At 38.8% G+C, this 26,852-nt stretch overlaps 1 protein-coding gene across 8 annotated transcripts in view; it reads right to left on the bottom strand.

Moving 5' to 3' along the window:
* ARB2A (ARB2 cotranscriptional regulator A) overlaps positions 1-26,852 on the bottom strand; it is a 211,560-nt gene that overhangs the window by 112,485 nt on the left and 72,223 nt on the right. For all 8 annotated transcript variants that reach the window (XM_083703286.1, XM_083703284.1, XM_083703287.1 and 5 more), the window contains one exon: positions 15,270-15,488. In XM_083703286.1, coding sequence (XP_083559412.1) covers positions 15,270-15,488 — 219 coding nt within the window. The remainder of the gene's footprint in view (positions 1-15,269; positions 15,489-26,852) is intronic.

The following is a 26,852-nucleotide window of genomic DNA, read 5'->3' as shown; positions in this document are numbered from 1 at the left end:
TATGTAACTTGTCTTGTCCCTAAGATCAGTCTCCATAACAAAGGACTGGAAAGTAGAAAACATAACACTATTTTTTTTAAAAAAAGGAAGGCTACAGAGATGAACTTGTACACTTATAGACTGGTTAGCTTAACATCTGCTCTGGGAGAACTGGTGGAACACATTATGAAAAATAGGATTACTGAGCACAGAGGAGAACAAGTCCCGAGGAAGCAGAACCTGCATGGCTTCCAAAAGAAATACCCCATCTCACCAACTTTTTAGAGTTCTTTAAGAGTGTCAAAATGGTCCAGTCAAGATGGTGTCCTTAGACTTTCAAAGAACTTTAAATAAGGTTCCTCACCACAAACCTCTGAGTAAACTAAGCAGTCTTGGAATAAGAAAAGAAATCCTCCTATGGGTTATTCATTAAAGAACAGGAAGCAGAGAGTAGGAATAAATGGACAGTTCTCCCAAAGGAAGGTTCTAAAAGGTGGAGTCTGCTAAGGAGAACAACTAGTCCTATGATACTACACACCCGCTACACTGAGGAAACAAGCAAGAAGCAAGCGCTACGAAATTCCCAATTTAAATGTCACAATCATACCTCATTTTAATAAGCCACAATATGCAGGAACCTTTTGCTTGCATTCAAAGCCCCTTCCCTCCTCCATTTCACAGTGTGCAGCAATTTAAACACATAGGTCTCCACTTACCACAATTTCCCATTTCATCTTTATCCTTCTACAAGAAACAATGGATTCTAAAAAGCTGTGTATAAAAACATTTTGACTATATATTGGTCAGCTATTTTCATATTTGGATTCCACACAGCCCCACAATTCACTGTCACTTCTGCTCATATTCCACATGAAGTGCAACAGAAGAATGACTAACACAGAAAACTAAAGACAACTAATAAAGTGACATATAATAACTTTAACATGGTATGATTTTCTTTAGATTACAAAACGTAAGCATTTAAAATACAGGCCTCTAGGCTGCATAATATTCTTCCAGGAGTATAAGCCTCATAATGAGACAATTTAGCTCTCAGGATAGAAGAACAAAAGGATTCACAAAAAACAACAACTCATACACTCAAAGATTATCATGACTAGACTGTCACACTGTGACCTTGTTGGCGCCTAGCTAATCTGACAATATTTTGTAGTGCATTGTTTCAAATCAATAACTAATTAACAAAGTACAAAAGAAGTTGCACTCTTTCTGAGACTCCTTGTTAAAAATGGCTTTTGGTTGCACATGGGCAGAAAGGTCGCTTTTATGACATCTTCACAAGTCTTTCAACATCCTGCCACTGTCAGATTAAATTACTTAAAGCAATTAATCGTCATAAGTTAAAACAGAAGCACATTTGTTACAGCCGGTTGTCATAATGACATGGTGAGTAGTTGTTTTGATATGAATTTCTTCTACTGACCCTCTATCATATCTTAATTTTTTTGGTTGACCTAGCTGGAAGATTGGGAGCAAATCCTAACCAGCACAAGCCATGCATAGCTGGAGTGGGTGGATGGGTGTGAGAGAGGAACTACCTACTAGAGGCAACTAAAAGGATATTCCATGCATTCTTTCAAGTTTTCAGTTATTTAAGTTTAAAGTAAATATGTTTTGAAAAATCATTCAGCTTATTATACATTTTTTTAAAAATGCAGCTATGGAAGCTAGGGAAGAGGTCAAGATCAGGACCATAGCATTTAAGGAAGGGAGTAATTAACACACCATACTTTTGATGAAAATCAGACAGAGTAATTTGGACAAGTCTGAGGACTCTGTCATTCTGTGTTCTACCACCTTCTTAGGAATATGCAGTAAACCTTAGTAAATCTGTGCTGAAAGGAAACTTAAAGTAGGTGGATTTTTCATAGAGGCTATGAATGCAACATTAACATTTGCAGCATCCTAAACTGTCCCAAAGAGTGGAGCTGCTGCAACAAAATTGAGTAAAAACAAATTTTAGGTGGCAAGAATAAAATTGAGAGTGTTGTATTGCAGATGGTTGAGGAAGAAAGGGGGAACCCCAATAACTCATGGAAGGGGCCTCCATTTGATATTGGAGAAACCTTCCTCGCCTGGAATCCTCTTCATTCAGCACACCCTTGACCCCAAAAAGAGGCTTCTGCTTGGAGGGGAGATGAGAAAGGCAGCTTCTATAACCTGCAGGTTTTTCTCTTGATACAATCCTACATTTAAGCCTTGTTGTTGTTGTTGTTTAGTCATTTAGTAGTGTCTGACTCTTCATGACCCCATGGACCAGAGCACGCCAGGCACTCCTATCTTCCACTGCCTCCCGCAGTTTGGTCAAACTCACGCTGGTAGCTTCGAGAACACTGTCTAACCATCTCGTCCTCTGACGTCCCCTTCTCCTTGTGCCCTCAATCTTTCCCAACATCAGGGTCTTTTCCAGGGAGTCTTCTCTTCTCATGAGGTGGCCAAAGTATTGGAGCCTCAGCTTCACAATCTGTCCTTCCAGTGAGCACTCAGGGCTGATTTCCTTCAGAATGGAGAGGTTGGATCTTCTTGCAGTCCATGGGACTCTCAAGAGTCTCCTCCAGCACCATAATTCAAAAGCATCAATTCTTCGGCGATCAGCCTTCTTTACGGTCCAGCTCTCACTTCCATACATCACTACTGAGAAAACCATAGCTTTTACTATACGGACCTTTGTTGGCAAGGTGATGTTTCTGCTTTTTAAGATGCTGTCTAGGTTTGTCATTGCTTTTCTCCCAAAAAGCAGGCGTCTTTTAATTTTGTGGCTGCTGTCACTATCTGCAGTGATCATGGAGCTCAAGAAAGTAAAATCTCTTACTGCCTCCATTTCTTCCCCTTCTATTTGACAGGAGGTGATGGACCAGTGGCCATGATCTTCGTTTTTTTGATGTTGAGCTTCAAACCATATTTTGTGCTCTCCTCTTTCACCCTCATTAAAAGGTTCTTTAATTCCTCCTCACTTTCTGCCATCAAGGTTGTGTCATCTGCATAATAATTTTCTCTTTCGGGGGTTGCAAAGAGATAGTGTGTGTTTGGCATAGCCGGTACTAAATTGAATTTAAGGATTCTGAAGGCACTCAACTGAATGTGCTTGTGTGTGTTTGCTCTCGCCTATTCTCCACCTTCTTTCGTCTAGCCGCCTTCTGCCCTGCCACTTCCACTAGTGTTTTTCTTCTGTTTGGCCTTGTGGGCTATTGTCGTTGCCACAGGGGCTGCTGGCATAGGGATCTGCTGCTCCACCAACATTTGTGCAGGGAGGAGATCCACACTCCTTTGATAATGTTTACCAGTGCTCCAAGCACAGTGAGAGGGAGCAGGAAGCAGGCTGCTTTGGTCTAGCTGGGAGGCCACAGACTGTGGCAGACCAGCAGCAAAAAAATTGCCCAGTAATCCCTTGCTGGGTCAGGCAAGCTGCAAAAATTCACCAAGAAATTCCTTGCTGAGTTGAGTCCCAGAAGTCCCTGCCTGTGACCAGAAATGAGAAAGGAGGGGTAGCACTAGCTTTGAGGTGAAAAAGTTTTTTGGGGAGAGAAGAGTGTGCAAAATTCAAAGGAAGGAGGGGGCATGGAAGCAATCTGACTCGTAACTTGCTTCCTAGTAGTCCCTGCCAGAGATAAGTACTGAAGAGAACGGTTGAAGTCAATAGAGTTTTTTAAGGGGGCAAAGGCTCAAAGTTCAAACAGGGAAAGGGGAGTATGATTGAGAAAGAGCGGGAGACAGCCATTGTAAAGGAAGGGAGCCCAGGAGCAGTTTCTTAATAAAAAGATATAATAAACAGAAATAGTGAAGGAGTAAGAAAAAGCAGAGAAAGATCAGTATGGGGGGGGGGGAGATAAGGAAATTAGTCTGATAGAAGTAGGCAAAACAGTATCTGTAGCAGAGAAGACTGCTTTGTCCAATCAGGAGCTACCCATGTCCTAACGAGATTTTTCTTCTGCCTTTGTCAGCATGGGAGGAGCCTGAGCCCAACCCAATGACCCCAGGATGCCAGTAGGAAATTATGCCTAGTTCCAACTATGCTTGATATTTTCGGAATGATATTTTGCAGTGTTTTGGAAAACATATGTTGAAATGTTTTCCACATACCTTTCTAGAGGACATCTAATCAATCAAGTTCACCAGCTGGTGAACCTGTTTAGAATGCCAGCAGGGATGGTCTTTCCATTGCTTTGCACTGTCACATGTATTACTATCTCCCTGTTGGAATAACGTAGGGTCGCCATATTTCAAAAAGTGAAATTTTGGACACAAAAGTTCGCCCAAAAGTCAACACTTCCAGACGTAACTCAGTACAAACTATCCTTCTTGTGTCATTGATACTTCTCCAGTGGCAGATGGCACAGACAGATGGGTGTGTGAGGGGCATACAGGTTGCAAAGCGAATTCCTTGCCTGGCATGAAGGTTGCAACGATTGCAGAGAAGCTGAATGGATTCTCTGTCTCCACAATGGAAGATATAGGACAGATCCCATTGCCTGAACAAACTTTTGTAGGAGATGTACTTGAAGAACTGAGGCAAATAGTAGTGATAAGAGATGAAGTTTTAGAGTTCATAGACAAAATAAAAAGTAACAAATTGCTGGGTCCAGATGGCACCCATTTGAGAGTTATCAAAGAACTCAAATGTGAAGTTGCTTTTCTTCTTCTTAAAAAAAAAGGGGGTGGAGAGACCTTGTCCCTAATATCAGCTTCTATACCTCAGGACTGGAAAGTAGCCAATGTAAGACCGATTTTAAAAAAAAAAAATATCCAGGGGGAAATCCTGGGAATTATAGGATGACTAATTTAATGTCTATCCTAGGAAAACTGGACAAATCAGGGAGCAGGAGAGACTGGACAGACCAATTTTTCCTTTGTTTGGCTTTTGCTGATTGGCTCCAGCAGTTTCAGGCAGAAAGCATGGAGGAAGAAAGCATGGATTAGAAATGTTCCCATAGGAAATAATGGAAATAATTAGCTCGTTATGTTAACACTCACCTTATTTACCAAGAATGCATTGTACTCAGAAACTGGGACCTACATGTATATATGGAGCTTAACAACATAAATAATTTATGTTTAATGATGACTTCTAAAAGAATTTAATAGCTGCAGCTATTTACTTGGAATAGTGCTTTATTAACTTGTATAAAAATTAACAGTGGCTGAATACGTATACTGCAAACTAGGATTTTTTTATGGAATACTAAATAGAATTATTGATGTGATATCACAGAAAGAGTGAAAACTCTAGTCTCTTCTCTGGAAACAAACCCTCCATCTCCGGTGTTTAAATTATCATTATTCAGATGATCAACTTGAAAACCATTGCCACTTACACTGAAACAAGATCTGACTACAAAAGCATTTCACTCTTTCTGAACAGCCTGTTTGATACATTTAAAATACAAGTTACAAAACCATTCAAAATATTCAAAGCAGGTTATTTTCATTCTTGTATTTAAACTAGAATCTTGATTAGGTTATGCAGTAATTTCATTCCCAGTAGTGCCCTCTATTGGGGAAGCTCAATGGAATAAATATTTCCACAATACTAAAACGCTTACTTGACTAAAGAAAATGCATTTCAGTTTGGATTAAGGAAAGTAAACCCTGCAGTGTCCATTACAGTGGCGTGTTTATGCCAAGGAACAGCATGGCAAGGTTGTTGGTTGTTTTTAAAAAAGAGACCCCCATTGACCCTTTTGAGACATGGAGCATTATTAATGCATTTAGCACTACTCTGAGTGAATGAAGAAGTGTGTAGAACATGGGTAGGCAAACTAAGGCCCGGGGGTAGGATCCAGTCCAATCACCTTCAAATCCGGCCTGTGGACGGTCCGGGAATCAGTGTTTTACATGAGTAGAATGTGTGCTTTTATTTAAAAAGCATCTCTGGGTTATTTGTGGGGCATAGGAATTTGTTCATTTCCCCCCCCCCAAAAAAATATAGTTCAGCCCCCCACAAGATCTGAGGGACAGTGGACCGGTCCCCTGTTGGAAAAGTTTGCTGACCCCTGGTGTAGAAGCACCAGAATCCAAAGCTATTTGAGGGTTAACATTTAAAAAAAAAAAAAAAGTTTGGGTATTTTAGCCAAGCATATATACACAAATTCTTAAGAAAACATCAGACAGATACCTAGCTAGCAGAATTATTTATGTATATGAAATTGTGCCAATAATATTTGTTGTCCCTGTCTAGCTGACCCAGTGACACAAGGAACATTACAATATCCAATGGATAGGAATCCAATGATAAAACTTCTGCCACCACAGTGCTTTGGTTTAGCATATAACTGCTATAATTCTTGTTCTTTTAGTAGTCCTTGGGGAAATATAATGAATTGAATCTCAATTAGATTGTTTTAAATGAAAACAAACTTCATTACCACTTCTGTCAGAGAAGCTTCAAAAAGCTGTATGATGAGGGTCAACTAAAGTGATGCAGTCATTGCGAACAACTATTTAAGTGGCCAATTTAAATGAAAACAGGAAAAATAGGATTAAAAGTTTCCCTGAGAGATTTCATGACTCTGTGGAGTATTGTTCCTTGCACACTTAAAAAGGAATGCTGTTTCAAAAACGAAGAAAAGGCCTCAAAGCATGTACAAAAAAGTAAATATCTGCAAGCTGGCTTAAAATGTAGTCAGATATAAACAGATAACTGGGAAATAAGAAACTCTGTATAGCAGAATCTCCTGTCATTTCTAGACTGATTTGTCACCTTTGCCTTCAGAGCTCTCAATGGATTAAAAGCCATAAAGATTGTTTAAGTAATTCAATAATAATATTTATCAGAGATTACAGAATAAAAGTTGTCAGCAGGTGACTCATCCATAGATGAAGATGGGTTATTTAGTAGTAAAGAGTGAACAGCTATAGAATTATCAAAATTGAGTTCATGTATCTCTGCTACCTATATTTATGAAGCAGAGTCCTTCCTAATCACCCTTCTTTACAAAAGCTGGTAGACAAAATGTGACCAACAAGTCTTCTTTGGAAAAAACTTAAATCAATCAAATTTGTTTTTGTAGATTTGTTGCAGTAAATCTTATTAGATACATTGGTTGGGATCCACAAAGGGATCCACAACCCTGAAATTTTATCCAGCCATTTATAATCTTTGTAAATAACTGGACTTTGTAGGGGGAAACTGTATTTGGGAAAATATGTTTGGCATATTTTTCTACCTATTTTGAGGATACAACTTTTAATAACTAATACCTAATAGTTCCTCATCTGTAAACCACTGTACTGGTAGCTTCTCTGGACATGAGACACAGAGACTATCCACTATAAATCAGAAAGATTGTGTGATGGCCAGTGTTGGCCCAAGACATTTTGTTGCCTAAAGCAGAGTGCAAATTGCATTCCTAATGCTGCCAGGACTAACATTCTAAAAAACTTCTTGCTGCACTATTCAGAACCAATTCCTAACAGAATTCATAACAGAATGCAGTTATGAATTAACATTTTTCAGAACTGCCCTCTTGTGCATACAGTGATACCTCGGGTTAAGAACTTAATTCATTCCGGAGGTTCGTTCTTAACCTGAAACTGTTCTTAACCTGAGGTACCACTTTAGCTAATGGGGCGTCCCACTGCCGCCGTGCGATTTCTGTTCTCATATCCTGAAGCAAAGTTCTTAACCCGAGGTACTATTTCTGGGTTAGCAGAGCTGTAACCTGAAGTGTCTGTAACCCGAGGTACCACTGTATGGATTTCAAATAAATTCAGCTTATTAGTGCATAAAAGCTGTTGTTTTGAAAAATTGCATTGCACAAGCACTTTTTAAAAAAATGATCAGATAAACCTAATATCTAGGAGCTGAGGAAAACATTTGTGATGGGAGCCACAAGTAATTTATAATCAGCATACAGTGGTACCTCAGGTTACACACGCTTCAGGTTACATACGCTTCAGGTTACAGACTCCGCTCACCCAGAAATAGTGCTCCAGGTTAAGAACTTTGCTTCAGGATGAGAACAAAAATCGTGTTCTGGCGGTGCGGCGACAGCAGGAGGCCCCATTAGCTAAAGTGGTGCTTCAGGTTAAGAACAGTTTCAGGTTAAGAACGGACCTCCGGAACGAATTACCGTATTTTTCGCCCTATAGGATGCACCGTCCCATAAGGCACACCTAGTTTTTGGGGGGGAAATAAAGGGGGGGAAAATATTTTTTTTCCCCAGGCGCGGGGGGGGGGAGCCCGAGCTTCCCCCGACCCCAGCCCCCAGAACAGGCAACTCTCTGCAAGCCACAGGTTGCAAATATTCCTCTTTCATTCCATCTAAAGCAGGGTTGGGGAACCTATGGCCCTCTGATGATGCTGGACTACAACTGTTATTCGACCCAGCAAACATAATCAGTATCAATGGTCAGAGGTGATAGGAGTTGTAGTTCAACAATATATGGAGGAATCCACATGGGCTGCCTCTGTATTTCGCATACATTATCACAATAATGTACTCATGCTGCTTATTTTGAACTTGAATTCTATGTACGTCTCATCAGAATTAAGTCAAAGGAGTTCCATAAGACTTATCCCAAGATGATGATGATGATGATTAATTTCATTTATGGGGCCTCCGTAAGCAATTTACAACCTACAATATTATAAGCAATATTATAACCTACACAAAGCAGTTACATATATAAAAACAGTAAAAACAACTGCATATATCTAAGTAATTCTTTAAAAAGCAATTATAAATATAAAAACAGTTTAAAAACACCACTGCATACAGCAATTCAACAACAACAAATCCAATCCAATCCAATCCAGATACCACCTTGGATAAAGATTTTAGGAAAACTTGGTTGAAAGAGGAACATCTTCAACAGGGGCCAAAAAGACAAAGAAGGTAACTGCCTGATATGTAATTGGAGAAATTTTCAAAGGCTAAGAGCTACCACTCAAAAGGACCAATTCTGACATCATGCAGAATGCACCTCCTGCTATCTGCAGGATACCCTCTATTGCAGAATCCAGTGATGGTTGGGTATGTAAAAGAAATTCCATTCCCCCTTACCTGGTGCAGGGAGCGACGTGTAGCCCAACACTGCCTTTTCTGGGTTTGGAGGCAGTTTCCTGCCCTGTGTGGCTGTACTGATGAGAGATCTTGCAAGACACTGGAAGCCAATCAGCAGGCTCCCAGAGGACGTAGCTTTGGAGTGGACCTACTTAGGTCCGCTCTGAAGGGTTTAAAAGGGTGAGCTGCAGTGTCATAAGCATCACAGTTCTTGCTGAACTTTCCTTCCAACCCTCCCTCTTTTACGGGTTTCCAGGACTGTTCTGAAAGTGGGTTGACAACCTAGCTTGCATAGAGGGTGTTCCCTGCTGACAAATTGGGCTACACCTGTAGATTTTGCCTACCTCATCGCAATTGCCACAGTTATAAAGTGGAAGAGGCATTGGGCTGGATCCTTAGGGGAGCTGGCTAGGTGCTGCCCCTGTGCTCCAAAGTGGGGTCCTCCTAAGGGATCTTGGAGGGCAGCGCTTCTGTTCAGATGCACATTCAGGGGCTGAAGGGGCCCTGCATCCCCTACTAGTGACCAGAAGAATTCTCCAGATGTTATTCGTGCCATAAATTTGGTTACCCCCAATTCCTGATCCACCAGCAAGTGGGCTTGTCCAATGCCTGGGCCAAACCTTTCCATCTTATGCCCAATGTGAATCCAAGTCTTATCTCCTGGTATTGATTTGTTGTCTGTGCCCCTCACCATGACTCCTTTGTGTCTGGACCCCAAAGAGGCACTGTTTTAGGTACCTGGTCCCAATTGTGTATAGGACTGCATAATAATCAACTGTCTTATTTCAGGGCAGACCAATATTACCTACTCAAAGTGCCAGCAGCTCTCCAGGATTCCAGGCAGAGGTTTTTGCCTCACTTGCTACCAGATCCTTTTAACTTAAGATACTGGAGTTTGGGGACCTTCTGTATATAAAGCATTTGCCCCCCCGCTGAGCTATGGTCACTCCACTAAAAATCACCTCCTAAAAATATTGGGGGAAATGGGAAAGGGTATGGGAAGAATTTACAGAAGTACCGTATTTTTCGCCCTATAGGACGCACTTTTTCCCCTCCAAAAATGAAGGGGAAATGCGTGTGCGTCCTATGGGGCGAATGCAGGCTTTCGCTGAAGCCTGGAGAGCGAGAGGGGTCAGTGCGCACTGACCCTTCTCACTCTCCAGGATTCAGGAGAGCCGCAGCGCCAGTCCCACAAGGTCGGGGGACAGCGGGGAGGCGGAACGCCGCCATCCCGCTGTCTCCCGGTGTGGTTTGGAGGCTGACGGCGGGGAAACGTGCTTCTCCCGGCCGCCAGCCCCGCAAGCTCCGGGGACAGCTGGGAGGCGCAGCGTGTCCTCCAGCTGTCCCCAGACCTGATCTGCAGGCGGGCGGCGGGGAGAAGAGCGCTTCTCCCCGCTGCCTGCCCCGCAAGCTCTGGGGACAGCTGGGAGGCGCAGCGCGTCCTCCCTCTGTCCCCGGACCTGATCTGCAGGCGGGCGGCGGGGAGATGAGCGCTTCTCCCCGCTGCCTGCCCCGCAAGCTCCAGGGACAGCTGGGAGGCGCAGCACGTCCTCGCTCTGTCCCCAGACCTGATCTGCAGGCGGGCGGCGGGGAGAAGAGCGCTTCTCCCCGCTGCCTGCCCCGCAAGCTCTGGGGACAGCTGGGAGCGCGTCCTCCCTCTGTCCCCAGACCTGATCTGCAGGCCTTCTCCCTGCTGCCGGCCCCACAAGCGCCTGGGGGGGAAATAAATTTTTTTTTCTTTATTTCCCCCCCAAAAAACTTGGTGCGTCCTATGGGCTGGTGCGTCCTATGGGGCGAAAAATACGGTACTTAGAGACTAGTCAATATTTTTCTATGACAACTTGGTCTCTCAAAGAAAATATGAGACTATGTATATTCCAAGAGGAAGGAGAGGACCATATTAAACAGTATAACGCAAGCTTAATAGCACAATGAGCAAAAATGCTGTGTTCTTCTTGCAGAGCTTTCCTGCTGCCATTCCTCCTGTTGTCACCTTCTGTTAAGAAAGCTGCTCTCTCTCATCCTTTTCTCCTATTTAAAAAGTTTTATACTAGCACATAGGTATTTCATTCATCTGGATACATGGCAAAAGGCCATTCACTTTGCTACTGTTATTACTACTGATCAAGCTTGCAACTAAGCTACTGATAAACAAATGGGGGGAGGGGACTTTTCTCACCCCTGTTCCCATGCCACCCACCCCTAATCAAAATAAGTTATATTCTAGATCCTAGAATTAGATTTTTTCATAAATGAACATAATTTTTTTAAAAAATTAAATAACAAATTGCATCAACACTGTGTTTGTTCTAAAGGGTTATGACAAAGGTTGCTTGCAGCACATTTCCCAACATTATATGCTGATTTCCATACTTTTATCTCATATTGATTCTTATTTTGCATTAATTGCCAATGAAGAGAACTTTTACACAATCCACTGAAGAATTTATAAGAAAATAAGTTGCAATCAGATATATTTAAAAGGAGCAGACTTAGGTTAAATGATTGTTGCAATTTCACAGATGCAAAATAAAATTATACTACTGTATATAAAATTATTATATAAAATGTATATAATTTTTATATATTATATAAAATTATAGTTATACAACTGGGAAATATGCATGCATGCATCATTTGTGCCTTAATGTTATATTTAAGGTTTATCTAATACCATGCAAATGGAAGAAAATTTGTCTCTGAAAGTTCCATACAATCTATGCTGAAATATAACAGCCAGGATCTAAAGAAGCAAAGCTGTTTTTTCTTGAATAGTAGCCCCCTACAATGCATCATGACATTTTCTGAAATTGAGGGGAGTTTCAAAACGTTTGGAATAAAATGTAGAGGTGGGGCTCTTCAAAGTAAACATTCTACTAGATGAGTTCAAGCTCTCAGGCTAATCTAAGTTTGCATCCCAAAGTTTTTTTTACTTAAGTTCAGCAATGAATATGCTTAGAGATTATTGGCTTGGGAGCTATGTTTCCAGAATAAACATTTGCCAGTATGAACAGCAGCAGCCTCTGGTGGTCTGAATGAAATAATGTGTCTATAAACACAGGAGAAATATATTTTAAAGGCATGAAAGTATATATTGTGCGTTCAGCTATTTGACTCCTTAAAAAGATACTTTCATATTATTAGGTAATGTACAATGCCTTAATTAAATAATCTCACGTGAAACATTTTCTTTTGTATGGAATGTTGTATTTAATTCAAATTTCTACTGAGTTCTTCCTTAGATTTGAACGAATATAATCCTATGAAACATGACATTTTTCTTTTGACTACTGAACACAGTTGGCAGATGTTTTTAGGAACAAAAAATTGTCTTATAAGAAAACATAGTAAGTAAGCTTTCCTGCCATATTGTGTGAGATGAAGTTTATTACCCAGACCAAATCAATCCCCTTAACAAGCTGTAACATACATTGGCAAGTACATTATTTCATAGTTAAAAAATTTACAGCTTGAAACAATAAGCACTTTGATCTTTCAAGCTGTACTCTTAAAGCTTCAGAAGGTACGCATAATCTGCTAGTTAGTCATTTCTATTTATATTTGTCTCATAGAAAAAGACTTAGCAGAGACCTCCGTTCTGTTGTAGCTTATGGTTGTAAATATGGATTACCATAGAGGTTTGTGTAGAATTCTTGAATAATGGAAAACTGGGCCATTCACAGATATTTAAGTATATATTAGTTACAAAAGAGAGAGTAATAATTAAAATAACTAAGTTATAAAGCTAACATATTCAAGCTTTTGCTGAATAAATTACTTAAAAAACAAACAAACCCAGAACACAACCAGTATAGACTATTATGCAGATAGTATTTAACTGCTCTTCAGTAGTGTATTTGGAAGTGGTAATGCATTTAGTAAAACAAGATTTTCTCTTGCATAGGAGTATTGTCTTCTCTACTTTCTGCAGCTATGTTGTGTGTGTGTGTGTTTAATTATTAACTAGTATTGGTCTGCCAGTCTGCCTGTCTTTGGGTATAACTCCACTGTGTTTTGGTGACATCCCTTATGGGTTTATGGGAGTAGTCAACCAGTGTTCTCCTAGTAGGAATTAGCACAAACTGTATTTTTTTAAAAGTCTGCTGAGCATACTACAAACCTTTCTCAGAGCCTAGTACTACAAGACTGGAAAACAGCACCTTCTAATGTAAGTTATGTAGATCTACCTTAATTTGACTGTTCATCAGATGCCTAAACACACAGTAATGTGGAATTTAATAGGTAAATTTGCAAAACAAAAGAAACAAAAAAACCACTGTGAAAAAGTGAGAAATAAAAATATTATCACTGTACATACAGAAGAGCAATGGTGTGGCAATGTCAACTTTCAATAATATAAGTTCACTATCTATAATGGTCCAATCTTAATTCATACGCTATCAAACAAGAAACAAAAGGGTTGGTCTTCTCATAGAGAAGTGCTCTTAGTCATTTTGATAAACAATGCATGAAGTAAGTAAAAGTAATTTTGAAACATCCGTGCTATGAAGTTTGCCTATTTAGTTGACTTTTAGTGTGTTCTCAATGAATTCAACCTGGGTAGAATTGAGACTTCAAGGACTGCAAATGTCATGAATTTCTCCCCTCTGCAGCCCCCCCCCCAAGCAGGTCACCAAGGGATGTGGCCCCTCTGGTGATGCTTTAGTTGTGGAGATATATTTGAATTCTGAGGTGTGTTCTGCATGTGCAGTAAAATCTTTGGCTCTAAGCTGTATTCTAATAGGTGACCTGAATTAGCAGGCAAAAAAGAACAATGTAATAGGTAGTACTTCATGCAGTGGCATTCTCACCAAACATCGGAATGAAAGCAATTCACACTTAATGATACAGCACTGTGACTCAGGTCCTGTTCTCAGCCTAACTACCCAAAGCCAAAGAGAAACACAGGAAAGGGTCTTAAATCTGGGCAGCTGTACAACACCCTGTACAACACCAAGGTTCTCTTACCTTAAAAGAGGAGGTGCTTCTCTTAAAGTGGAGCAGACTAATGAGTAATCTACTGCACATCATATAAGGAAGTAACATGGAAAAGCCAACACTTTTCAGTTGCTCTTTAAAATACAGCTATTATTTTCCTCATTCTTTCCTGTTCCTCCTTCATTCATATAGACATGCAATTGGTTCCTATTTCTTTCATTTTAGCATCTAAAGTTAAACTTATTAGTTAAACTGTATTTGTTTTATACACTAAAGTCATCTAGAGTAACATTAATTATCATCATAAGGAACATGCAAAAAAAATGCAAAACATTCCTATCCCCCCCCCCCCAGGTTTTCACTGTTCAATCATCCTAGGTATCCTAGGCAGAACATTCTAATGCACTGGAGCATTTATGACATATTTTATTATTGAATAACAATGCAAACTTCTATAAAAAGAGCTTTGAAAATTGTATGAATATGTCTCGAATGTATAATGCATCATATGTATATGAAGCAGAATGTGTCAAAGTGCAAATAATATTGTTTGTGCCCCCTGCAGAATTAGAAATCCTTGGGTAGCACTGTTATAACGATCCCATGCTGCTAGTATTACAAAGTGCAAAGGTTCACTGGCTAAGAAAAGAAAAGAGCAAGGGGCAGAATTTCCTCACTGCACTGTTCTTGAACTATTTTGGCTTAAATATTTATTAAGGTATTTATTAATAACTGTCTCCCTTTATCTTCCTTCAGAAGTTTAGCTGAAATACAGTGGGTGCGTACTCATACAGAAATGTTACATTATATGGTAATGCTACAACCATACAATATCAACATCAGAATTTTGCTCACTATATTATTAATTTATCAGGCAATATGTTAAAGTATTAGACTATCATTTAATATTCTTGCTTCTCAAGAATATAACAGCATAATGCTGCAAACAGTCACCATCTGTAAAACATGTTGCCTAAACTGTATTTAAAGAGTGTTTCTGAAAGACAGATCTTATACACACATCTACTCAAAAAACATTTCATAAATTACTTTTCAAATCAGTCCTTGTCTCTGGAATGCATATTATGTTCCCTAGGGCTTTATTTGAAGTTTCTCTTTGAAATTAAGTACTATTTCCACCCCCACCCCCCCACACTTTCACATTGAATGCAAATGAAAATAACAATAGAAAGAAGACAGTTTTACTTTTAGTACTTGCTAGTTATATAAATGAAGAAAAAACACATTTTTAGAGTGCAATTATGTATGTGAAATTAAAACATTTTCCTATTAATCAGTGTTAACACAAAACAAAATAGAGCAACTTACTCTAATATACAATTGCACTGTTTCCTTTTCTTTTTGTGGATTCCGATATTTCTCATAGAAGTCCCGTCGCTTCTTTGTATCTTTTTGGATTTTATCTTTTCTCTCTCTCTTTTCTGCAGGTTCATCTGAGCTATCAGGAGACAGCTGTACTTGGGCTTTTGTCTTTTCAATCTCAATATAGTTCTCATTCGGATTCAGTACTATTACTCCATAGCCCTCCTATGTCAGAGGAAGAAGAAAAAGAATACATATAGGTTTTGCCTTTGAAATGGTTTACATTTTATTTTATTGTCTTGAATGTATACAGTATTTAAAATATTTTCATAAAGTTGACAAAGGATAGAACTGTTTCATTCATTTTGTGTTTCTATGTGAATTTATTTAGTCTACATTTATGTTCACTTATTTGCCTAGTTCTTTTTAACCTTTTAATAACTTTTCAATATTGTATGCAATTCTTCAGAAAGTAGGCTTTTTAAAATAAAAAAGTGATTATAGAACATGGTCACTAGCATATATAGTTAATGCTTCATTGACAGAAACTTTTACTTTTACCAACATTGCCTCTTTTAAAAACTATTCAGGCAGCTTTATGCTCCAATCTTATGTGCAGTTAGTTGGTTTTTTTTTAATCAGAATGATTTCAAAGGGATTTAAGCAGTCAAACTGTGTATAGGATTACAGCCTAAACTATTAAACACTTTTGTCCCATAGCAGATAATTCACAAACTGATAGCTGAGTAACAATGAATCAATATAAACTGTGATTATTTGATGTTGCTAAGAAATCAATGAATCAGTTACCAGTTTAGACCTGAACAATTTTATTGGAATTATACGATGTATAATCTTCACAGACTTTAGGAGAAAGTAGCATTTTATTTTTCTCAGAAAATGTTTACTAATGAAGAATATATGAAAGCATGGTGCATTTTGTGTAGGTTAAACAAAATACTGAAATACCTATGCAAAAGGAGGAGAAAGGAAACAAAAGAAAAATAACAACACATAATTTGTGGATCTATCTTCAAGATTATTTTGAAAATCTTATTTATAGTTTACTAAACAAGTTCCAGGTATTGAAGTAAAACTCATTTTAACCTAGTTAATCCAACAAATAACTTCTGCCTAACAGACCAAGTGAGCAGATGAAAGACTACCTATATAGATGATCAAAGTTAACAAAGGATACTTTATTTGGTGTTGCTTTATTCTAATCTATGTAGCTATTCAAAAATCTTGTAATGCATTGTAGTAACTGTCAGGTAGACAGATTGTCACTTGGTGATTTTCTACAGTTGGACACACTCGACTAGTTATTAAAATCACATTTGAAGAACGTTCTTACTCCTCTTCCTTGTGCCTGTACAACTTTTCACGCCCTTCTCAAATTTCTGCTATACCTTCTCCTCCCACCAAAACTAAAGTTAAAGAACACTGTTGCACTCTGTTAAGCAGGGTGAAATAGAGGCATTCAGTTCACTGTCTATGGTATAAGGGAACATGGCAAAAAGGTCACCACAGGCCAAAGAGAAAATTGCCTCCTAGATTCTGTACCATGAGTAAGTGATCTCCTGTCATCTTTTCCCCCTCAGCTCTCTCTTCAGAGTGAACCTATTCATTCACACGTACCTTATTCTCTGGAATGGAGTGATCATGTATAAAGTATAAATTGTACTAGAGTATAAGATTATTCAATTCAGATATGTATGAAAATGAACTTAGGATCCAAATGTGTAATATTCTGAAAAACAGATTCCTGCCTTCAGGGACTAATTCAAAACTACTAATGAAATAACACCAACTAAACAAAGCACCTTTCATTCTATTTTAAACAACATGCAGAGAAAAAACTGGTTAACTTTTTATAACCATTCAGAAATGGTGCCCTGCAGAGCTCAGTGCTTTAGTTTGCTGTCCATGTTCCTGACCTGTTTATTCTGAGCAGATGTTCTGCGTATTGATTCTTTCTTACTTTCACTACAATGCAAGATGTAAAATTCATGTATTTGTTATGATTTTACATGTGTAACTGAAACTGTATCCACGTTTTGTTGCTCACAAAAACAGACACACATAAATCACCAGAGAAGTAAAATTTGTCTACGCTATTGATTATGTAACTGAAAATTACATGACTCATTTGTCCAATTTTATGAGGACATAATGTCAATTTTTCAAAGACACATCAACAGATGAAAAATGAATCCATTTCAAAAATCACAGCAACATAAATCAATTAAAGGATTTTTATCAATTAGGTTTTAAACAGCACAAACCAACCCTCAGTAGCTCTTTAAAACTTTTTCAAATACCATATTTGTTAGAGTAACAATAAATTAGCATGGAAATTCTATCATACACTTCATGGTTTCTTTCAAAAAACCCATTATAAATGTTGCTTTGCTTGTAAGGAAGTTGATATAAAGTCATATTCTTTTCCATCTTTTGTCCTCAGCCACTTCAGCCTAAACTATATGAAGAAAAATAGGCATAGGAAAGAGGATTAGGTGTAATATACAATACTTGCTCAGATAAAAGGATGTAGAAATGCAACATAGCATATATAACCACAGCAGAATTTAACCTCTATCAGTTTTGCTAAATTGTTATCAACTCAACCTATCACAAGTCAATCTATGTCTTTAACCATAGTATGACCTTTGTTTCCTCTTCACTTCTGCAAACAATGCAGGGTTGGGTTTTTTTAAAAGATTTCACTGGGGTCTTTAATATTTATATTTCAATCTGCATGATTTTTGAATAGCACACTTGTAAAGGAAGTTATTCAATTTTAATATGTAAAATAAAATTGTTCTATTACCAAATTATCAATGTCAAAGCCCAAATAAGTTCTGGACATTACCACTGGCTTCACCGACTTAAAGCAAAGTTGACATCAACCTATGTTTAGGTAAAGATTTAAAATATGCTGTGGCAAGTAGTAAGACAAAGCTTTGGTTTTATAAAAAGGGCATACAACCTGTAACGTACCTTTTAGGGAAAGTGAGCAAATACTACTCTATGACCTCAGTTTAGGCAGAAGCACGCACACCCCCGTCATATTTAAATGACTATTCAGAACAGTATCAACTGATCAGTAGCTACTAGCCTCGTTTCTAGTCCAGGTGGCCCAATTAGATGTAAGAAAATGCCTTCAAAAATTAAACAAACCCATAGGTTAACTTCTTAATATTACTTTCATTTTTAAAAGCAGCCTTTTAATTATGTCTATATTTGGAAAGCCATATTTTCTAAATTAAGTAACATTTTCAAAGATAATTGCCAATACTGCTTTTTCTAACCTTATTAGATAAATCTCTCTCCCTTCCCCCAATACAAATATGCTTTGCAGATTGTTAGAAATATTGGCACCAACCAACTGCAATATACTATATTTGAGACAGAATACAGTATTCAGTAATCTTCAAGTCCATGTGCACAGACCAATTAGCACCAATTGTTGTGATAGATGTTTTCAGGACAGATGCAGGAAAACAAAGCTATTTGCTAGATACCCAATTTGATAATATCCAACATCAGTTCTAAAATCTATCGGGCAGAACATATACCACAAGGATATTATCTGATATCTCTCCAAAGTCTATGGCATTAGGGTGGTGTAAATTACGAAGACATTCCAAACAGCTATTTCAGAAAGCTTATTTTCAATTTTATATATGAGCTTACTTGACTTTCAGATGATAAGATGAAGTAAAAGCAAGCTTAGATAGACAACTGTTAGCAACTACACAGAATCCGAAGAATGCTTTGTATCAAATGTCACACAAAATGCCACAAGTGTGTTAGGTAGCAAAATATAATGGCCACATCCTGTTTTAGAAGTCTCTATAAAATGCCCCACACTCTGTATATACATAAAACTAATATAGCACATTAGTTTTAGCATATTAGCCAGTAATAGGATAGTCAATAGCAATAACAAGTATTTGAGATACATTCTGGAATTCTACAAACCTCTTATGTCTGGAAAATGAATAATGAGCTGAAAGCATTCAGTCCTGCATATTAATTCAACAGAATGGGATGCCATATGTGACCAGAGAGGTCAGAGGCTAGAGTGGAATCCCTTGACCTATGCAACTACCTTTCTGGCCTGTAAGTAAGAATCTGTAGCAGATCATTTTCTTGAGCTTTATCAATTTGATTCTTTTTTTTTAAAAAAGAAACCCATTTACAACATTCGAAGCAAGATCAAAGTTAATCCTCAGAAAAAGCAACCCAAAGAGCTAAGATCTGTAACTTAGATTTATGCATGTTTAAAATGGACATAAGAATGACCATTCATCTTTTTGAAAGATGTATGTTCTGTTTATTTCCCATCTTTTTCATAAGAAAAGTACGTATGTGTCACTGTTGCAACATCCTAGGTGCAACAGTAGGATGAGGTCATGACAACCAATCAGAAGTCACTAGTGAAGCGTAAAAGTAAACATAGCTGTTGGAGATGCAGCTCAGCTTGAAAAATGCCCCCTCCATTATTTGAGCAATTTTCTCAAGACGTGACCTGAGACTGAAACGCCTGAAATGTCAGTTGACTCCTTTTTGTATTTCCACCCAATGTGCATTTTGGCAACTGCACCCTGCTAACACTTTGTAATATTTTCATCCCAGTTACACCTCATCTCTCAGGCTCCTGAATTCCACTGCTGTGTCCAAATGTGTAAAAATGCTGTATTACTGCCAAACACACATTGTTCAACCAAGTTTCCAACTTAAAATAGCTCATCAAGTTAGGCAGGAAAAAAAAACATGCCACAAAAAGTTTTTAGAGGACCACCTGTTGTCTATTATTTTTACATAGCACTTACTCATAAATCATAACACAGGGTAATTAATCAAGCTGTCAAAGAAAAGGTCAAAGGTTAGGTAGGGGAGTCAGAAGGTCATGCATGGGCTGATAGAGGTCAGGGTCACACCACATTCCTCATTATCAAGTTGGGATGAGAGACGGCCCAAGCAAACAAAAGTGAAAGCAGATGGAGAAGTGAGTGGATAAAAAAAAGAAAGAAAATTTCACAAACAAAAAGAAAAGTGAAAGAAGAGTGTCAGCTGCTTTCAAATAAAGAGCAGAATAGAACTGAAATACTCTGAAATGTGCTCAAAAGGTCTAAATACAACATTAAAACCTGTATTTTTATTCTTTACATATAATATAGATTTATTTGAAAAATATTTGGTAGAAAACAAGCAACATAAAACTACATGCTCTTGATTAAGTTTCTTATATATTTTCCCTACATTTTCAGGCATATTAGGAAAAAAATAGCTACTTTGATCATCATCATCAAATCCTGCTTTTCCTTTTATAGCTACAACCTATTGAAATGTAATAAAAAGCTCTTATTTGTATGAAAAATACATTTTGAACTATATTCTTCATACACACAAATGTTCATTAACACAAAGCATCATAAAAGTCCTTCTGGATGACACAAGAGTTATAAAATATTCTATGATTACACTGACCTGAATTAGATGCAGAATACTGTGCAAAATTAGCTGTCACCCTTTCCTCAAAATCTTTGTTAATCTCATTTTGAATGTTTGCAGCTTTATCAACACATGCATCAATGTCAGCTCCTTGGTTACTGAACCGCTGTACTTGGAAGAAGATATAATTAAAATGTTTTGGCACAGAAAAGGTGAAATTGTATCTTCCCCTGTTCCCTGAGGAGTCTGTAAAACATGTAGGATATATTGACAAACACACACCCTTGTCTAGAGCCCTGACATTCCAGGTCACCAACTGCTATTTATTTCAGAATATTTACACTTACCCATATGATCACCTGCTGTGTTACTAACTTTTAATGGCTGCAAAAAGTGTAAGAATAAAAACCTCTTAATGCCTCTCCTGATAACTTTATTTTAATTCTGGAAAGGCTTCCTGCTCGTGTTCTAACCACTTAGATTAAGCGATATATAAATGCCTTAAATAGTAAATAAATGTCTAGAACTATTATTCAGGCATTTTAAAACCCTTGCATGATATGAGAGCTGAGGCTGAGAGTGCTTACTGCAACTCCAGTTGGTGTCTCCATAGCCCTCCATGAGTTAGAGGAGTAACCTCTACAGTAGGAAGTATTTTCTACCTGTGAAGGCTCCCTTTGTGTTTGAGAACCCTGATTTTCCATGGTTCTAAACTGTGTGGGGTGACAATTTGAATAGAAAAGTCTTCTTTGCTGCAGACGTCATTCCTTCAACTCATGGAGGGCAATGGTGATGGGAGCAGAGAGTGCCCTCATCCTTAGCCCCTTCTTATCGCCTGGAAGATTTAGATTGTTTGAGTAGTGCAACTATAAAAGAAACATGCAGTGTGTGTTACTTGGAAATACTCCTATGTAATAATGTTGCAACCATCTAGATTTTAGAAACATTATAAACGTATCTAGATATTAACCGTTGCTTTTGTTTATTCTCATACAACAATTTTTTCAGCAGAGTCAATGTCATGAACCTAGACTTACAAGGGTGCTTTCTAGGTGGAAGGGAAGAAGCAATCACTGATTCTTCCTTCCCTGTGTTCTCCCAAAAAAATCTGCTATGGAGAGTTGGTGGACCCTGTGGAACAGTAAGGGAAACGGCACTGGGGAATGCAGGAGGATAGGAAATTAGACAAAAATCTCCTCCTTCCCTTCTTTTAGCAGTAACATCTGCAGGATTCAAGACCCTTTGGTTTGCAAAGGGCCTAGTATGGTTCCAGCCCAATAAGAACTGAGTGTGATATAACACGTTCAAGTTGTAATTAGTAAACTAAATTCTCCAGGGTTAAAGAGCTGAGCTAAGTTATATTACTCTAAAAGAGATGCTAAGAGTGCACACTGGACAAAACAAAAACCAAAGGATGTTTCTTATATATTTTGAACCAGTGTTAATGTTCAGAACATATTTCTGATCTTTGTAGGCTGCTCTGGGACATAAAGGTAAAGGTAAAGGGACCCCTGACCATTAAGTCCAGGGTTGAGGTGCTCATCTCGCTTTACTGGCTGAGGGAGCCGGTGTTTGTCCGCAGACAGCTTCCGGGTCATGTGGCCAACATGACTAAGCAGCTTCTGGCGAACCAGAGCAGTGCACGGAAACGCTGTTTACCTCCCTGCCGGAGCGGTACCTATTTATCTACTTGCACTTTGACATGCTTTCAAACTGCTAGGTTGGCAGGAGCAGGGACTAAACAACGGGAGCTCACCCTGTGGCGGAGATTCGAACCACTAACCTTCTGATCAGCAAGCCCTAGGCTCTGTGGTCCCTGCTCTGGGACATATTTCCAGCTGAAAGAGGGCTAAAAATATTCTAAATAAATATGCTATTACAATAATAAAGATGTTACATTAATAATTTTTCAGACACTAATTATTTTTTTGGGGGGGGGAGTGTGACTTCATTTGATGGAAAATTAAAAGGTATTGTACTCCATACATTTACTTTCCCAACAAGCATGCACTGAGGATGGGATACAGAAAACACTGTGCTAGCATAACTTTGCAAGGCACCAGGACTGAAGCAATGCTATGACGACAAGGGTTTTACAGCAAACATAAATGGCAGAAAATACATTTGTTTTTTTTAATGAAGAGCAAAAATAGTATGTTTTTAAGAAATAATACAAAATATGGTGTATTCAATGGATTGGATGCAAACTGTGCCTTCCAGAAATGGAAGGACTCCTGTCTACGGAAACCTTCTCTTTCAGAGGAGGAATCCTACTGGTGGAATGGGGAAGAAGGTATCTTTCATTTATTTTCCCTCTCCCCACAGCCCATATGCCTCAAAAAAAAAAAATGTTCCAGAGGGCTGGGGACCCTTTGGAACAGCATGGGAATTGCTGCTGGGAAAACAGAAACCAGCAAAAAATAGTTATCACTCCTCCCACCCCACAGCATAATGTACCTACTGGTGGCGGGAAGAAACTCTGGATCTCAACCAATGTGAGAAAAAAAACAAAAACCATAGGAGTGTTCACATGTTACACTCAACAAGTATACAAATTATGTACACAGTAGCTCAGCTGTGGAAATTAACAAGTGTATGAATTAACATGTATAGAAACAGTATGTACCTACGTCCAGTGTAACATTTGAACAAGTCTACCTATCATCATGAGTCAATCCAAACTCTGTAGACTGTGGTGCATAACAGTGTTTACACCAATAATTTCAAGATATCGTTTGTGCAAGGATTCTATTATGTAACTTTATATTATCTCACATGAGTTCAAATAAGGAGGAAACCATTCATGATTATACCCACAAGGTCACACATTCTATCAAGAACTGGTGTGAGTAATGATTACAAGACTGTGTTACAAATCAGAAAGCTCCCAGTTTGAATATCTTTTCTACCATGAATTCAACAGGTAACCTTAGGCCAGCTATTTTCACTCAGTCACAGGCTACCATCTGAACTAGAATAGTGGTATTTGCCTACCTTACAGGGTTTCAAAAATGGGATGCCATTCTAAGTATTATTTTAAAAATATATTTTTAGACTGCATTTTAAGCAAAGAGCCTAAAAAGTGGTTTACGATTTATCATACTGAGCAATCACAATTTAAAAGTGAAATAAAATAAAATAAATTTAATCACAAAAACATTACTAAAACCAGCACTAGGGAAACAAAATATAGTCAAACTAAAACTGCGGGAGGCAGTGGAAGACAGGAGTGCCTGGTGTGCTCTGGTCCATGGGGTCACGAAGAGTCGGACACGACTAAACGACTAAACAACAACAACAAAACCAGAACAGTCCATCATACAGCTATTAAAAACCAAAGTGAAGAGGAAGTATCTTTAAAGACACATGAATATATAAAGGAAAGGCACCTGTCTAACCACATGGGATTAAATTCTACAGCTGAGGAGCTACTACCTGTTCCCGGGCTCCTGAGAATGATCTTAAGGTGCAGGCACTTTGATATGGGTAGATGTAGAGCTTAAAGTAACCCAGTCCCAATATCCAGAAAGCCTCTACTCATCCAAGAGGGGAGGTGTTGTGGGCAGGACGCGATTTCTGCGTCATGCAGGGGGGCGTTACGCCCCTGCCCCACTCACCTGGCTGGCGCACCACGCCCACAGGTAAGCACCCAACCGGCCGGGTTGGAGGGGGCGTGGTTTGCAGTTTAACTTACTGCTGTGCCAGCCATTCCGCCTCATTTTCCACCTTCTCGTTGCGAGTCATTGGAAACCAGTGCAACCGGTAAAACATAGCTGTAATGTGCTCCAAATGCTTGGCACTAACCAATATCTCGGCAGCTACATTTTGCAAATAAATAAAGGTGCTTCATTGGAAAGAAGTTACAAAGAAGCATATGCTCAAGCCAGAAGAAGTATATATATGTCTGCTCTCCAGGAGGGTACCAAAAGCTGTCTTGGGGCAGAAATAGATTCTAAAAGTTTATCATATGCTAATAGAAAATGAAGAGAAAGGGATGGGACTCCAGGAAGTGAGAGAGGATGATGTGTGGGAAGGACTTTGCTGTGAAAGAGCAGAGTGGGAAGGTATTATAAGTGGAACCTACAGTGTATCCTCAACCCCTAACAGCAGGAGTCCTGTTGAGGGTTACAGCTAGCTAAGCGGTAAGGGGTAGGTACCAAAAATATGCCTTCTCCCTTCCCTCCTGGTTTTCCTTTGCTTTTGTCCACTTAGCTTTCTGTGGCTCTTGGAGTCCACTGAGCATGCTGATTGTTTTCCAGTGGCTTCTTTTTAGCACTCAGCCACCTGAGTACATTATTTGATAGGGCAAGTGGAACTGGCAGCTACAGCACTGTATCCTCATTTCCTAGCAGCAGAACTGTTCTTGTTCAGGGTTCCAGTCAACCATTATAGAGTCAGTTTGGCTGATTCCCCACCCTATTTTTTCCTCTTCTGACTGATATTCAACATTCCATGACTCATGGAAACTGCTGACCAGGCTCAATCCTCAATCCAGTGTTTTGGCCTTATATTTTCTTTTAATTTAGAAACTTTAGCATATTTAGAGAATCACTTATTTATATAGAAACCAGTGCTTTAGGATTGCCTCATTTCGCCTGCAAATGGACAAATACTCTGAGGGGGAAAGGAAACCTGTTTGAATTTTGTGCATTTTCAGGTTTCTACTGCCTGTGATCTTACTGAGGTTTTTGAAATAATTTCAGTTTACCATTCTGATGTCCTCCATCTTGTAAGTAACCTATCAATTTAAGGAAAGTCATCCAACTGGGGGCATTGTTATGCCCCTATAGTTTACATGGCTAGAAAGGTCTGATAACTTTACACTTTCTGGTGGTTTGTATGAATCAATCAGAGAGTCCACATACCTTCCTCCCCTTTCTTCTGAAAGATGTATTATTTGTTTGCCTGTTGTTTCTTAGTTCTACAGATCACACTTTGTCATACCAGTAATCCCAAAATGGTTTCCAACATATAAAACCACTCAATTGTAGAGGCATTTGAATAAAAGTTAAGGATAGGAATCAAAACAGAACTGCGCCAGTCCAGAGATTGGTAACAACGGCAATACAATTTATTTGCTGTCTAGTGCAAGGGAACAGCCGGCCTGATATGGGGTTAAAATTTGGCCCACAAGGCTGTTTTCCCCAAACCACAGCCCCACATTTGATATGGTATGTATCATCAGGTGTGGGACACCTAGAGACAAGGCTGCCGATCCATCAACTGATGCACAGTAAAATCCAAACCTCGGGTGCTTTAAAGTACCACAAAGGGTACCAAGCAGAGGACCTTCTCAGTAGTGGAATGCCCACCTGTCAGATGTCAAAGACATAAACAATTACGGATGTATAACTTGCTGTTGAAGTGGAATACAATTGATGAGACAGTTAAATCAGCCATGATTAGATGGGCACAGGACGTAGGTCATGATATTATGTTTGCTGACTGGGAACAGTTGTGGACCACAGGTATTAAATTCACGGCTTGTAATGCCTTAAGAGAAAACATTATCAAAATGATTTACAGGTGGTACATGACCCCAGCCAAGCTTGCGAAGATTTACCATTTGCCCAATAATAAATGCTGGAAATGTAATGAGACTGAAGGTACCTTTTTTCACCTTTGGTGGACCTGCCCAAAGATTAAGGCCTTCTGGGAACTGATTTATAATGAAATTAAGAAAGTACTTAAATGTACTTTTCATAAGAAACCAGAGGCATTTCTTTTGGGTATGGTCGGCCAATTGGTGTCAAGGAGGGATAAGATCTTTTCTATGTACGCCACAACGGCAGCAAGGATCCTTCTAGCAAAGTATTGGAAGATACAAGAGTTACCCACGCTGGAAGAGTGGCAGGCGAAAGTGATCGACTTTATGGGATTGGCAGAAATGACCGGCAGAATCCGTGACCAAGGGAAGGAGACTGTGGAGGAAGACTGGAAGAAGTTTAAAGCATATCTTAAAAATTGCTATAAAATTGAGAAGTGTTAAAGTGTTTAGGGAAAGGAAGATGTATAATTACAGCTATATATATCTTTTGATTCAAAGTGTAATTGAAAGGAGAATAAGTTAAACTATAATTGGCTAAAAGGGTTGCTGAAAAATTCTGAAATTAGGATGCACAAAGGGGA

The sequence above is a fragment of the Podarcis gaigeae genome, assembly GCF_964106915.1.
Source record: "Podarcis gaigeae genome assembly, chromosome: 11".
NCBI classification, from domain to species: Eukaryota; Metazoa; Chordata; class Lepidosauria; order Squamata; family Lacertidae; genus Podarcis; species Podarcis gaigeae.
Note: the sequence above shows the minus strand (reverse complement) of the source record. Positions and strands in the feature narration are given on the sequence as shown.